This window comes from Aspergillus ambiguus (assembly GCF_047715705.1).
Source record: "Aspergillus ambiguus strain CBS 117.58 unplaced genomic scaffold BDV59scaffold_1, whole genome shotgun sequence".
NCBI lineage: Eukaryota > Fungi > Ascomycota > Eurotiomycetes > Eurotiales > Aspergillaceae > Aspergillus > Aspergillus ambiguus.
The window spans coordinates 1,428,028-1,443,396 of NW_027395514.1; the positions used below are offsets into that span (position 1 = coordinate 1,428,028).

The following is a 15,369-nucleotide window of genomic DNA, read 5'->3' on the forward strand; positions in this document are numbered from 1 at the left end:
GACTTCTCCACCGATGAACAGTTGACTACTTATTCGAATTGTCAGAATCTACTGCCCAGAGTACTCTATTACTGAGTACTGTTGTAGATAAGCTCAAGGTAATCACGTGCCGCTGAAACAAGTGGAGCGGATCATCGTCACTATTCGACCCTGATCATTCAACCACCATGTCCTGATTCCCCCTCCGGCATCTCGTGTCCCGTTTCTTGTTTTCGCGCTGCTATCTGTCCTGCGTTAGTATTCTGGTGTTTCTGGTGTTGTCTCTTTTCTTCGATCGCGCTTCTTCCAGACTACGCCGCGATCTTCCGACCAGCCCAGCTGTCGCCTCCCACTGAGAAGAACCCCCACCGACGGAATGACTTCGTATTTCTCGTCCCTAACGTCCTCCTCCGCGATATCGAATCTGGGGACGCGGTTGAATTCCCTCCGTCGCGCCATCACCCTTGGCGACGAGGGCGACGACCCAGACCATGAAGATTGCTCCCACATCTCAAACGTTCTACGTGCGTACTACACCGAGAAAGGCCGTCCATTCCCGTCCTGGCTCCCACCAGACCCGAAAGCGCCTCTCCCCTCGCCCGCCCGCACCATCGCGACCTCGCAGATTCAACCGGGTTCTTATGGGAATGCACCGGGCGCCCCGGCGTACGGACGCAGTAGTGGTGGCGGATTAGGCGACCTCTGGGGAGATTCGGGTGCGGCCCAACCACCAGCGACGCAGACAGCTAGCTTGCGACGAGGACGAGGGACTCCCGGCAGTACGGGTAGTGCCCCTCCGTTGACCAGTGCCAAAAGCGCCCCAGGGACCCCGATGGAATACCCGCCGACACAGTCGCTGCATCCTGCTGGAGCACGACCGCTGCCCAGCCAACGAGCCGGGTCCTACCAGACTGTCTCGGGAGGATTGCCTGGCACGCAACCACTGGAGCGGGCCGCGTCGGCTCAGGATCGACTCCGGGCGAGGTTACAGGGCGGCCGGTCCCCCAGTCCCGCCCAAACCCCCGGTAGTCGGTCGGGTTCGCCGTATTATGGAGGCGATCCTACTGCGCGGAAGCCTGTTGGGATGCCTGGGCGACGGTAAGGAGATGGGATGGGGCATCAGAATGGACAGAGAAGTTGCTATCCACCGGAGTAATACACGGAGAAGTCATGTACATACGCGAGATCCTCTGGGTGCTGCTGGTTGGTCCTGGATTTGGATTGGAAGGAGATGGTTTTGATCCATACCTGTGTTACTATACGAAATTAATTCTCTAGACCCTGGGGCTGAGCATCGTCACAGTGAATAAAATTGGCTGGATAGTCGTTTCATTCACTAGGTGTTACTTACTCCAAGACTACCCATGTCTCTTTTCCGTGTTCCTCCGGTTCTCTCATCCTCACCACCATCTCACCACCTCTATTCTCTTGATGGTCTACTCTAGATCAAATGCATCTTGTCTTTCACGTGGTGAGACCTAATTGCTTGACTATCACTCGATCTCTGGGGGTGTTCGTGAAGAGGACAGCATGCGATCGCTGGAAGGAGGCGATATCCACGAGAACATACGCGCTCCCTGAGTGGCTCTATAATCTTTGTGAGAATGACGAGGAGAAGGCAAATGTTGTGGAGGCGCTATACGCGCTATCAGTGATATCACATTACGCGCTGTTGTTTGAGAGTTTCCCACTGGAGTCAGAGCCTGTTTAACCCTAACTCATAATCATACTACGTCTGTTGGAAGCATTGGACATAAAGGATATCTACTGTAACAAGATGGTCTATGTTCTGCCAGGCTTAACATGGTAGTTGTGCTCTAGTTAGTATTATGTACCACGTTCAGTTAGGGCTACCATAGGGTACGTGGAAGACCCTAAATTGCACCGTGGCTATAAACTAACCCAAAGAGTGTATAGAATACGACGCAGACATGTTATTTTATCCCTCCTTAACATGCACGTCATTCCACAGCACCACCTAGAGTCCTGGATAGACAGTAAAAGAATTCCTCCGGCAGAACGTACAGCCGTCTGCGAACTAAACGACACGACACTCCATCCGTCTACTTAGTCCATCCCACTCCGGTGGAGATCGCCAACCATGGTCGTGCCACCCAAGCCTTCAGCGACAAATCTTAACGAGCCTGCAGACGAATTAGAGGCTCGGCAGCGACGCTTCTCGTGCTGGGCGTTCCAACTTCTCCGAGACCGGCATCAGATTTGCCCTTTTGGGATATCATCCTCATCCCACTTCAAGACCTCCAAATTACGAGAATCCCCGGAGTCTCCCCGAGGTTCCACCGTCTCTCTTCGGCTTCGGCTTCGTCCCACGGGGATACTCTCGATCCCGTCTCGATTCTCTCCGTGCCTGTGGGGAATGGAGATGCCCTGTCCGTTTCTTCCCCATTCTTTCTCTCCAGACTCCTTGCGAGTGGCCGTCATGCGCCCCGGACGAACTTTACGACCCCTTCATCCCCACCCTTACGGTATGCGGGTTTTTTTTCCCATTCCCCTCTCTTTTCCCTTCTTCTCCAATGTGCTGCCGTTCTGGCACCGTCATGGCTCCACATTCGGCCGGCATGACCTGGCTTCTCCGTAGTAAGGTGATGGCCGCGCACAAGTCGACCGGGGACTAACGTCCTTATAAGTCGGGCCGGGTGCCCTGGGCTTCCTGGCCGGTCTCCCGTGAGCGTTGACTTCTCGGACTGGGTTTCCGTCTGTTCTCCTGGGTCTATCTTCTCTATAGCTACTAGAGGACCGTGCAAAAGCGAACATCTAGTGCCAGTCCATACAGTTCATCCCGCCATCATGACCTCCCTGAAAGATGTCGAGGCGTCTCATGACGACCACAAAGAGGCTACCGCCCTGGAAATGGACGATGTCCTGGATGATCCCAAGGCAACGGAAGAGTTCAATGAAGCGGCTATGGACGCCGAGCTCCAGCAGCTTGAGGAACGGCTGCGCGAGGTCAAATCGTCAGGGGTTCTCTTTACGTTCTCGAACCCTGCGTTCTTCACCTACGTCCTGGTCGCTTTTGCCTCTTTGGGTGGTCTCCTCTCTGGCCTGGACCAGTCCCTGATCAGCGGCGCAAACCTCATGATGCCCGAATCGCTGGACCTAAACGACTGGGAACAGAGTCTCATCAACGCCGGCATGCCCCTTGGTGCCGTGGGTGGTGCTCTCATTCTCTCCCCCGCGAACGAGTATCTCGGGCGCCGCATGGCCATCATCGTCTCCTGCATTCTTTACACCATCGGTGCCGCCCTGGAGGCTGGTGCCATCAGTTTCGGCATGATGTTCGCCGGCCGTTTCGTCCTCGGAATGGGCGTCGGGTTGGAAGGTGGTACAGTCCCCGTTTATGTTGCGGAATGTGGTATGTATATCGCATCCTTCTCGGGCAATCCTGAATGTCGTCACACCCCGCTAACCCCAACCCCCCAGTGCCCAGTAAGATCCGCGGCAACCTCGTCTCCCTGTACCAGCTGAACATCGCCCTGGGCGAAGTCCTCGGCTATGCCGTGGCGGCCATTTTCATCGACGTGCCCGGCAACTGGCGCTACATCCTCGGCTCGTCGCTGGTCTTCTCGACCATCCTCTTCGTTGGCATGCTCTTCCTCCCCGAGAGCCCGCGCTTCCTGATGCACAAGGACAAGCCGGTGCAGGCCTACGCCGTGTGGAAGCGCATCCGCGGATTCGACACGCTGGAAGCCAAGGACGAGTTCCTGGGCATGCGGCAGGCCGTGGACGCCGAGAACGAGGAGCAGGCCAAGACGAAGAAGCTCGCGTGGATGGACTTCTTCACGGAGCCCCGCGCGCGCCGCGCCATGGTCTACGCCAACGCCATGGTCTTCCTGGGCCAGTTCACCGGTGTCAACGCCGTCATGTACTACATGGGCACGCTGATGCAGAACATCGGCTTCGACGAGCGCACCAGCGTCTTCATGTCGCTCGTCGGCGGCGGCTCCCTGCTCATCGGCACCATCCCCGCCGTCATGTACATGGAGAAGTTCGGCCGCCGCTACTGGGCCAACGCCATGCTGCCAGGCTTCTTCATCGGCCTCGTCCTCGTCGGCGCAGGCTACACCATCGACTATAACCGCTACCCCGCCGCCGCCGAGGGCCTCTACCTCACCGGTATCATCCTCTACATGGGCTTCTTCGGCTGCTACTCTTGTCTCACCTGGGTCGTGCCCGCCGAGGTCTTCCCGACCTATCTGCGCAGCTACGGCATGACCACCGCCGACGCCAACCTCTTCCTTTGCTCCTTCATCGTCACCTACAACTTCACCGGCATGATGAAGTCGATGACCCGCATCGGTCTCACGCTGGGTTTCTACGGCGGCATTGCCGCCGTCGGCTGGGTCTACCAGATCCTGTTCATGCCCGAGACGAAGAACAAGTCGCTCGAGGAAATCGACGAGCTCTTCTCCCGGCCGACTTCGGCCATTGTCCGCGAGAACGTCAAGCAGACCGCCCAGGTCGCTCGGGATCTGTCCCGCTTCCGGCTCAGGAAGGTCTTCAGTCCGGGTGCTTAGTGGGGATTCCCGGTGGGATGCAGTTTGCTGCGTGGTGGAGGTTGCTTGAGGTTTCTTGCATGTCGTTAGCTTATCTACTTTGAATGATTATGACTTATGCATTATGTGTTCGCACTGACGCGATACGTGGTCTACATTCATATGTTGAATAGATACTCGTCTGGCATTCACTGACCGCATGGTCGTTCGCTTCCTTCTGGCTCAAGTAAATGAAATGATATTCTCCAAGTCTATATCTAAAGGAAGGTGACGAAGGTGACAAAACATAGTACATGAAGCAAAGAATCGCTCCAAACACCCAAGACCATGTGAGAAAACTGACGACATAAAGAAAAGGGCGTAGAGAAATCGATAGCGAATGTTCAACCGCGCACTTTGCGATAGCTGGGCGGGCTCCAAGACCGCTTGATCAGCTTCCCGGCCCAAACTGGGACGACGGCTACCGCGCAGACGGCGATGACGCGCCAGACCCAGTCGACCGTGATCACGTACTTGAGGTCGAAGTAGCTCCCGAGGAAGGGGACGCTGGCGGCATAAACAAGGGCGGTGCCGACAATGCAGAAGATCATCACCGGATGCCACGTGGTGATGGCGATGGCGACCATGAGGAGCTCATTGAGTACCAGGGCCGTGAAGGATACGCTAATCAGCCGCGGGCCGGTGATGGTGTCGAGGAAGATCTGCGATAAGCCCTGGATCACGGCACCCTGGTAGACGGAGACGAGCACCCAGCCGAAGAAGGACCGGTAGCTGAGACTGCGGCCCGTCTTGAGCTCCTTATACAGCTCCGGGTAGAGATTGGCCATGCGCTCGTCCACGTCGCGGTCGAAGACGAGCGAGAAGACCGGCGCGTTTGTGTACACCGTGGCGTACCCGACCATGAGCCAATTGATGAACAGGCCCTTCGGATCGAAATGACTGGCGATGCTGTACATGGTTTGACAGGCGCTGATGACCAGACCGCGGTGCATGATGAATTGCGCTAATTTGGCGGATCGTTTGTAGGAGTTGCGCCCGTGCCACACCAGGAGCTTGGTGAGATGATGGAACTGTGTGATGCTAAAATCGGCTGCGAGAGAGGCCTGACGTCCCTCCTTGCCAACAATTCCGATTCCTACGTCGGCAGCTTGGATCATGGAGACATCGTTTCCACCATCCCCAATACAGCAGACGCGCTTCTTTGTGTGGTGTCGGATCAGGTCCGCCACCTCGGCCTTTTGCGTGGGGGAGCATCGACAGGCAATGACGGCGGGGAGAAGGACGGCGACGGAAATGAAGGATGATTTGAACTGGCCGAGCATGAGAGAGAGAGATTCACCATCAATGAGAAGACAGCAGTCCGTCTTGTTGCGCAGAAAATCCAACGCTTCTTGAGCGCTAGACTTGTCGGTGACCTTCGCGACGGTGTGGATGTATTGACCTCTGGCGACTAATTTGGCCGAGATCGCTACACAGCGTGCCGTTTCAACCTTGTCACCGGTCAACATCCATATCTTGACTCCCGCATTACGGAGAAGCTCGAGCGATGGCTTCACATCACGCTGCAGCCGATCCTCGACACCGGTCACTCCTAGGAGCTCTAGGTCGCGTTCGAGATACTCGCTGATCACCTTGGCCATACCCGCGTCTCGTCCCTGCAGCGCAAGCGAAGCCTGTTTGTATTTCGTCGTGAATTCTTGATACTGTTGCTGGGAAAGCCGTCTCCGACCCACAACTAAAGTGCGCAGGCCCTCTCGAGCCATGTTTGCAGTTTCCTCGTCTAGCCAGTCGTTGGCCGCAACGATAGAAGACATGACCGTGTCTGCACCCTTCTGGTAGAACCAGATCTCGCTCTCCATTTTAGGCGACTCGAGTATTTCCTCATCAGTCTCGAACTGTACGATGATGCCCATGCGTTTGCTGTCCGACGTGAAGGGGAATATCTCCAGAATACGGACCCGCACAACAACGTTGCCGGTATGAGTAGATTCGAGCACGATGGACTGGCGATCACGGTAAGACAGCTTAAGCCCGACCTCTTCCGTGTAGCGGACTATGGCGATTTCGTCGGGTGACGAAGCCTGGTAATTCGTTACTTTTACGCCGTCTTCTTCATCCGTAGTCGGCGTGACATTGTGGCAAAGAGCAAGGGCTAGAACGATGTCTCTGACCCGCGAACCGATTTCTCTCCGCGTTCGTGGAGCCGCTGCAAGTCCAGCTTGGGTTCCGAAGGCTGCCGAAGGGGTCGTGAGAGAGTTGCCTGCAAAGCTCTGTCGGATATACGACGCAACCTCCTCCATGGCATCATTTGCATAGGAGACAGTGCCAACATGGATCTTCTTCAACTCCATTTCTATTATGGTTAGCTGAAGATAGCCTGAAAAGGAAAGGTTCGACTTACCGTTCTGGGTCAACGTCCCCGTCTTGTCCGAGAGGAGGTATTCAATTCGGCCCAAGTCCTCGGGGATGGTACTCGTTCTCACCACAGTGTCGGGGATATCTTTGTCTCGTTCGATGAACCTTCCGTACACGGACTTTGCCATGTCCAGGTTGACCCGCAAACTCATGGGAATGATTGTGGAGAAGAGGATTAGGTAGATCATGATCGCGATATACCACTCCTTGTCGTTGGTCGGTTGGAAGCCTTCCAAAGCAACCAAGATGACGGATAGGGTGAGGGTTAATGCGCAGAGAATTTTAGTCAAGTTATTGATTTCATATTCCAAAAGCCCCACTTTGGAGCGGGAGGGTGATGTCGAGAGAGCGGCTCGAGTCTGAGAGCCGGTGTATATGATGACTGCGTACGTGACCGTGTTGGAGGCGAGGACAGTATTGGCCCAGGCGGTATTGTCAATTGTAAGAGGGGCGGAGTTGGCTTGTGGGCTCTCGTCCTCTCTATCGTCATCTTTGAGATGAGGGTCGTAGAAACCAGTCGGGGGTCCCAGTTCGATAGTGCCAACGAACTCATTGACCCGCTTGTCCGGCGCGCTGGCGGTGACCTTCAACCTGGGAAAGTCCCTGAAGGAGAGGCTTTGCGACAGGACAGAGGGCAGGCGGAGTTTCCAGTCAGTTTCTCCATCCAGCTGGTCCGTACGGATGAAGGTATCGCTGGCCAAAGACGCATCCGCAGCGTCTGGTGTTGCACTCGAGCTAGGCTCTGCATTGGCAGGTGCCTGTTCTGTATGAAGGAGGTCGGTAGGCTCCGCCACGGGAGCTTTAGTGACAGTGGTCGAGTCATTCGACATACTCTTGAGGATCACAACGTCCGCAGGGAGGCGTTGGTTTTTGCGAACTTTCAAAACATCGCCAACCTTCAAGTCTCGTGATCGCTTCGTGACCTCAATTGCGCCGTCACTGTCCGGACTGAAATCTCCCTGATGCAACCTTCTGCGGAGGGAACTATCAAACGAAAGAGCAGTAAATTCCTCCGCGTTTGCTTCTGCGTCCCTCCTCCGTCGGCCGATATCATCCAACGCTTCCTTTCCCAGGGATATAGAGACAACGAAGGCCAAAGGTGCGATGTACGACGACATATAGCCTATTCGAAGAACAGGAATGATCTGTGAGAGCGCGACAAGAAGGAAGTAGATATTGAAGAAGAAGGAAAACTCGTTGTATAAGGTCCGGGGTAGGAAGCTCCACGGGGTGTATTTCGCGTTGGAAACGATGTTGGCGGGGTACTTGGACGTTTGCGCCTGGCCCACGAGGACATCTCGAGGAGGTTTGGTTTCCGGGTGGCTATTGCCTGCAGACCGACGTGAAGATCCGAAGAGCGAGGCTTTAAGACCGGAGAGCCCTAATCGGCGACTGGGTGGTGATACCCGGTCATCATCTCTGAAAGAACGAGTGGAGCTACGACGACCCTCGTGCAGCAGTGGCGCATCGTCATCCGTATAATTGCGTGAGCTCGCGTGTGATCTCCGTAGTCCGTCATCGGCGCGTTCGTCTAGTAACCCTTCCATATCCTCGGAAGTTCGATGGAGACCGGAAGGGGTTCGCTTCCACATGCGATTTCCCACCCCGACTCGCAGGTTCCTGAGCGCTATCCCGGGCCCCTGGCTTCTGTAACGTGGGGGTTCATCTCGGATTTGTGCAGTGGCTGGGTCGAGCTCCTCTAGATCCAGATCGGTGTCGGAGCCGGAGTCACCGGCGATGCTGGTGCGACTGCGAGGATGGAGATAATCGGAAGATGAAGGCATGATGAACGGAAAGATCGCGAATCTTAGGGCCGGGTTCTCATGGGAGAGACGAGATTCTCAAGCTCCTGCACCCAGCACTGAAGATCATGTCACTGTGAGCTGCCAGCAGGGTGGTTCCGCGGGACCATTGTTGATCGATGGCGGGCAGTTGGAGGTGTCGAACCAAAAGGGGTGGTGTAGGACGATGAGAGGCGATGTACGAGAGAAACTCCGGCGAGTAAGGGGGGATATATCCAGCCAGACGAGTTGAGCCGTTGTTGGAGTCAGTCCTGATAATATCGTGGCCTGGAATGCGATGATGGCAGGCGGAGACAGCTCCGATCACATGATTGGCCGTGGCGGTCCTCAACCATCATCATGAAACAGCGCGATGTGCACGGGGAGGGGAGCGAGAGGGAGAACTGCGGGCAGATTACTCGAAGGGAGGACAATGTACGACCAGCAGGACCGTCAAGACGCATGTTTCTGCCGATGGTGGTGTAGTTTACATGTACTGCGTATGGTGTTGTGGTGTTGCTGCTGCTGCTGTGTGGCCTGCATAAATACCGCTGAGTCAGCCGTGCGCCGCCAGCAAACGCATAGGTGGCACTTTATGACGCCTGCCGGTAGTCCATCACGGCTCTCCGTCGCGACCAAAACGCGCCATCTCCCTCGGTAATGCTGTCACCTCGTTCTCCTGCCTCGACTTCCTGTGATGCATCCGTTCTGATCGCTCTCTCTTCTTGATCCCGTCTTTCTTCCTGTCGCCTCGCACGTTTCCATGTCTCGTTAATCCTCCTTTTACCCCTATACCTCTGCCCGTTGCCGCGTTGACCCTCAGGGTGAGTATGATCCTCCCCTAAGCAAAACGTGTCCGCTTTTCGATCTGGCACTGACCCTGCGGTGGAGGCTCAAGGCTCATCTCTAGCAACCATGGCGCTTCCTGATCAGTCCGCATCATGGAATCCGGCATTACGATCTGAGGATGAGTCTTCGGCGCCGATGAAATCTGGTGATTTATCGACGACTACGACAACCGATGTGAAACAGTCTACGATAGAGAACGTTCTTGACGTCCCCCAACCTACCTCCACCCCAGAACAGGATCGATCTGATTCGAACAACGAATCTCTACACCAAGGCGCATCGTGTGATGTTACCGAGACAGTCGTTCCGTCTCTGAGTGTCGATACTCGGCCGAACATGATCGCCCAAGACCAAATCCCACGCCAGCTCGAGGGAAGCCCTCCTGAAATCCCACCTGCAGCAGTGGATACCCTCGAGGATACCCCAAAGCACCAAGGATCCTTGGAAACCGTCTCTGGCCCGACCGACGAAGGAAACGTGTTCTCGCATGAAAGCAAGGATTCAGCGTTCCCACCCACCCAGGATGCGCCAGACCTGTCGTGGGCCGAGGACAGTCATTCCCAAACGGCGGAGGAGCAGGACGCTTCCGCATGGACTCCGCATCACCAAAGCAAGGAAACTCCCATTTCCACCAATGGTGACTTTCCCGCTACCAGCCATGATCTTTGGGGCAGCCCTACTTCCGCCGATGGTGAACACGATTTCTTTAATCAGGTGAAGACGCAAACCAAGCCAATCTATATGCCGCCCGAATCGGAGTCTCGATATGAGGAAGGCGTCCCGTTATTGGATGATGACGTCTCTTCGCCGATTGAGCCAGCCGCGAACCAGGAAAGTCGGATCGATCAACTATTTGACGGCGATGAAGACGAGGAGGGCGCTTTCTTTAACGAGGTTCAGAAGTCCCCCCCGGCAGGGAGGTCTAGGCCTTCTCTTCATATGACGCGCAAAAGTACTTCGCAGGTTCTGGGGTCTCTCGATGCTACCTTGAAGTCTCCTGCCAGTGATGCTTCCCCAACGGTCCAAGAGTTCGACAGTATTTTGGCTGCGGCAGCATCAGGAACCCAGCTAGACAAGTCCCCATCTGATGAAGAGCTGGCTGCTCGGTGGCAGGCGGAGCTCTCGGACGAGGAACCTGAACAAGGTCCCGAGGAAGACTTGGCCGCTCGCTGGCAAGCAGAACTAGACGATGACGATGATATGCTTCTGGAAGATGAAGCTGGGGATGATTCGGGAACCCAGGATGTGAATGGAGCAGTACCTCAGGCCGGCCCCCCTGCCCTGAGTAGTCCTTTCGGGACGCCCGAGAGTGCCGTCAGGCCAAAGCCCCAGCCGACGTCTTATACACCGCACCAACCGTCTACGTCAGATCTACTCCAAGGCATCCATTCACAGGCATTTCCCTCGGCCAACACTGTTACTGCGCCAAACTATTTTGCGCCTCAGCCGCCGAAACCTGCGGCCAATAGAGCAGAGAGCTTCGCGGAACGCTCCAAAGAAGGCTACAAATCCCCGTACGATCTGCCTGAAGATTTAGCTCGACCTCGCAGACCGGCTGCGACCGTGAGACCGATGATGGTGCCTGGGAACAACGTACCTCGCCCTCCATCCACTGGTGGTGCTCCCCCCCCTCCCCCGAAGGGACCCTCAATGCCGACGCCCCCTATGGGAACCGTGCCAAGTGCTCCTGTGCCCCCCCCGAAGAATTTCTACGAAGAATTGCCTCCGCCGCCACCGAAACCCCAATCTAGACCTTCCAGTTCAGGTCGTTACACACCTGCCCAGAGTGGTACAGTCCCTGTAACGGCTCAACCAGTCCCACCGCCGCCTGCCAACCCATATGCTGCAGTTCCTCCTCCGCCTGCAGTTGATGCTCCTGGCCCTGCCCCTTCTCAGTTTCAACAACCAGAAAAGATGGACCCATATGCGAATTTCCTGGCTCCTGCTCCGCCGAGCGCATCAAATGCGCCCAGTGCCGCGTCTAGGTATTCACCCAAGCCTCCTTCCCTACAAGGGGGCGTGAAGCCCCCGCAATCTCCTCGATATTCTCCGGCGCCTCCTCCTTCCACTGCCCCCCCGCCTCGCAATCGCTACGCTTCTCAGCCCCTCAGTGGGCCTGGTCAGGCGACTGTTCTGCCTTTCCAGCCCCGGACGTCAAGCCCATTAGCGTATCATGAAAAAGTATCTTATCAGCCGCAGGGGGACCTTCGCAAGCCGTCATTTGCAGAGCAGGAACCGACTTCGGGGCCTCAAATCGAAATACAGCAGCAGCCTGATGAACCTCATATCGGATTACCCGTCGGCGATGCGGCTGCCGTGGACATTCAGACAGGCGGGGATGTACCGGGCGCTCCTCAGCAGACTTCTCCGCCCCGGAATCCATATGCACCCCCGGCATATGTAGATGAATTCTCCAAACGTGTGGTTCCTATGAGTAGCGTTCCTCCAATCTCTACGTCAGCACCTGCGGAATCACAATTTATGCCGCCTCGCCGATCACATACTCAATCTCCTAGCCAGCAAATGCTAGGCCCCAGGTTGTCAGTGCCATCCGTTGATCCTTTGCAGAGACCGGCCTCTGTCCATGGCTCTGGCTCTCCGACAAAGTCAAATAGTCCCTATGCTCCTCCGCAGGCTTCTGTTCATAACCGTGTCGCTTCGCAACAACTGGAGTTTATCCCTCCCACTGACGGACAAGAAATGGATCCTTTACAAAGGTGGAGAGGAGCACCCATAGTCAACTTTGGGTTTGGTGGCACTTTCGTGTCCTGCTTTCCAAAGCACATACCACGTTACACAGCTGGCCAGGCTGGCCCGAAGATTATGGCTGCTCCTGGTGAAGCTAAACTACACCAGCTCCGTGATTGGATTCCCACGACGGATAGTATTGTTCAGCACCCTGGACCCCTCAAGGGCAAGTCGAAAAAGAAGGATTTGCTGGCTTGGTTGTCTAGTAAGATTGCTCAGTTTGAAAACGAGGGGATATCAGAAGCAGCACAATTGCATCCAGATTCTGCCATGCGTCACGACGAGAAAGTCTTGCTTTGGAAGATAATTCGGATTTTGGTCGAGCACGATGGATCTCTGGAAGGATTAGAGAACATCCAGAAGGCTCTACGTGGGGTCATTTTCCCTCATTTGCAAGATGTCAAGGACTCCGATCAAACCTATGGCTCCTCTGCCACAACTTTCAGCACATTCAAGTCTTTCGATGCTCCATCCCAGTCAGATGCTGTGGATTCTCAGGCAGTTAGCAATCTTCGCAATTGCCTACTTCTTGGGGATCGAGAGAAGGCTGTTTGGGTTGCTGTGGACAACCGTCTATGGGGACATGCAATGATCATTGCATCGACCCTAGATAAGTCTGTCTGGAAGCAAGTGGTACAAGAATTTGTCCGGCGCGAAGTCAGGTCTGCAAGTGGAAACACCGAATCTCTAGCAGCGCTTTATGAAATCTTCGCAGGCAATGTCGAGGAAAGCATTGATGAACTTGTTCCTCCGTCCGCGCGAGCTGGCTTGCAGATGATTAGCAAGGTCGACGGCCATGGTCCAACCAAGAACGCTCTGGATGGCTTGAACAGCTGGAGAGATACCCTTGGGTTGGTATTGGGCAACCGCACCCCTGAAGATCACCAGGCGCTTCTCTCTCTGGGCCGGCTTCTCCTGTCATATGGCCGTGTAGAAGCCGCACACATTTGCTTCATCTTCTCGCGCGCTACAGTGTTCGGCGGAGCCGATGACCCCCAGTCAGGCATCGTGCTCCTTGGTGCTGATCACCAGCACTTGTCCTCGGCTGTCTTGCAGGATGAGGATGCTTTTCTGCTCACAGAGGCATACGAGTATGCTACAACGATCCTTGCGGGGACTCCCACGGCAACGCTCCCCCACCTCCTGGCGTTTAAACTTCTGCACGCCTGGTCTCTCGCGGAACGCGGTTCCACAGCAGAGGCTCAGCATTACTGTGACGCCATCGCAGCGTCTCTGAAGTCCACCACGAAGCCTTCTGGATACTACAACCCACACCTACTCTTTGGTGTAGACGAGCTGTCGGCTCGCCTTAGACAGACTGCCAATGATGGTGGTTCTTCTTGGATCTCAAAGCCAAGCATGGAAAAGGTGTCTGGTTCGATGTGGGCCAAGTTCAACAGCTTTGTTGCAGGTGATGATAGCGATGCAGCCTCGACTGGCTCTGGGAAGGCTGGAGAAGGTGATGTCGGTCCCTTTGCCAGGTTTACTGGGACTCCCACGGTTAGCCGATCCCCGTCGGTCACAGATCTGTACGGACCGTATGCGGCTTCTGCAGCCCAACCTATCTCTGGCAGCGCACCTTCTCGCTATCAGCCAAGTAGCCAATATGCGCCAAATTCTTCCCCGGAACAACCTCGTGGCCGTTCCTCTATGGACTCTCAACGTTCATCATCCTATGGGGTTCCATTCCCTCAGCGCCGAGGTTCCCAAGAGCCTGCTGCGCCTATGGAAAGCCCATTCTACCAGGGAGGTGCGCCTTACGGTTCTCCATCTGCTGTCGGATATCAGTCCACACCTCCGCAAACATCGTACATGCCACTTGCTCCTGTTGAAGAGAATTCTGCTACTCAGTCTTATCCTGCCGCGTCAATGGGATCCCCGATGAGCTCTTCTCCATACCTGCCCTCTAGTGGGCCATCATTCTACCAGCAATTTAACCAGGAATCTATGATGGACTCACAAACGGGTGGATCTAGCTATATGCCGCCCACCACTGAGTCAAGTTATATGCCACCTAGCTCCAACATTGGATACGAGCCTCCGTCTATTGAGACAACGGCTGCACCAGATGATGATGCGACCAGCGAGCCGTCCGACAATGACCGTCTGAAGAAGAAGAAATCGTTCATGGACGACGATGAGGATGACGACCTGGCGGCTCGTGCGGCATCCCTTCAGAAGGCAGAGAAGGAAAGAAAGGACCGTGAAGCGGACGAGAACTTCAGGAAAATTGCTGAGGCTGAAGGTAAGCATCTCCCTATTTTCGATTGCCCCTGTGCAGAGACTGACTGTTCATCGCAGCCAAGAAAGCGCCTCAGCCGAAGAAATCATCCTGGTGGCCTGGCTGGTTCGGCGGAGGCAAAAAGGAAGACAACAACAATTCCGGCGGTCCTATTCGCGCTAAGCTCGGGGAAGAGAACTCATTCTATTACGACAAAGAGCTCAAGAAATGGGTTAATAAGAAGGATCCCAACAGTGCTACAGTATCTCGTGGCACGCCACCTCCCCCACGGGCAGCAGGACCGCCTAGCCGAACTGCCAGCGGCAGTAGTGCTCCCCCGCCTGCCGTGTCTCCCAAGCCTCCAGGAGCTGACAGCCGGCCCACATCCTCTGCTGGAGCTCCTCCATCGCAGTCCGGCAGTCCAGCACCGTCGTCGCTTGGTGTGCCGCCTCCCTTCCTCAATTCTGTGCCTCGATCCGTCTCCACTGGTGCAGCCGTTCCGACACCACCCGGCAGTTCTTCAGGGCCCCCTCCTCGTCCAGCAACATCACTGAGCACTGCAAGCTCGATTGACGACCTGCTTGGTGCACCTCAGGTACGGAAGGGTGGTACGGCTAAATCCAAGAAGAAGGGCCGATACGTCGACGTGATGGCGAAATGAGCCCATTTGTTCTTCACAGGTTCATCCGACCAACTACCACACTATTTTTCACTGCGTTTTGCTTTACTGCTCATCATGAAGCGCACTCCGGCTTTCCGCCAACCATAGAATTGTTCTACGAGCATGCAAAAAGTCTTTGCATAATGTGTCTCCCCCGGGGATACGACTTGTCTTTCGGACCTTCTCGAGTGACCAATAATC

At 55.4% G+C, this 15,369-nt stretch overlaps 4 protein-coding genes across 4 annotated transcripts; 3 read left to right on the forward strand and 1 right to left on the reverse strand.

The window, feature by feature from the left end:
- Positions 1-169: 169 nt before the first annotated feature.
- BDV59DRAFT_167217 (uncharacterized protein) lies at positions 170-1,669 on the forward strand. The gene has a single exon (XM_073687857.1). It carries the CDS (start codon positions 356-358, stop codon positions 1,079-1,081), a length of 726 nt encoding a protein of 241 aa, XP_073553383.1. The 5' UTR covers positions 170-355; the 3' UTR covers positions 1,082-1,669.
- Positions 1,670-2,604: 935 nt separating this feature from the next.
- BDV59DRAFT_6842 (putative MFS sugar transporter) lies at positions 2,605-4,725 on the forward strand. Its single transcript, XM_073696904.1, has 2 exons — positions 2,605-3,352; positions 3,421-4,725. The coding sequence occupies exons 1-2, from the start codon at positions 2,788-2,790 to the stop codon at positions 4,512-4,514; spliced, it is 1,659 nt and encodes a 552-aa protein (XP_073553384.1). The 5' UTR covers positions 2,605-2,787; the 3' UTR covers positions 4,515-4,725.
- On the reverse strand, positions 4,714-8,958 carry BDV59DRAFT_167219 (aminophospholipid-translocating P4-type ATPase NEO1). Its single transcript, XM_073687858.1, has 2 exons — positions 6,895-8,958; positions 4,714-6,846 (listed from the first exon to the last, which is right to left on the reverse strand). The coding sequence occupies exons 1-2, from the start codon at positions 8,690-8,692 to the stop codon at positions 4,877-4,879; spliced, it is 3,768 nt and encodes a 1,255-aa protein (XP_073553385.1). The 5' UTR covers positions 8,693-8,958; the 3' UTR covers positions 4,714-4,876.
- A 646-nt stretch (positions 8,959-9,604) lies between these two features.
- sec16 (COPII coat assembly protein SEC16) lies at positions 9,605-15,168 on the forward strand (the record flags this gene model as incomplete). The annotated part of the gene is made up of 2 exons (XM_073692941.1): positions 9,605-14,531; positions 14,588-15,168. The coding sequence occupies 2 exons, from the start codon at positions 9,605-9,607 to the stop codon at positions 15,166-15,168; spliced, it is 5,508 nt and encodes a 1,835-aa protein (XP_073553386.1).
- Between the last annotated feature and the right edge of the window lie 201 nt (positions 15,169-15,369).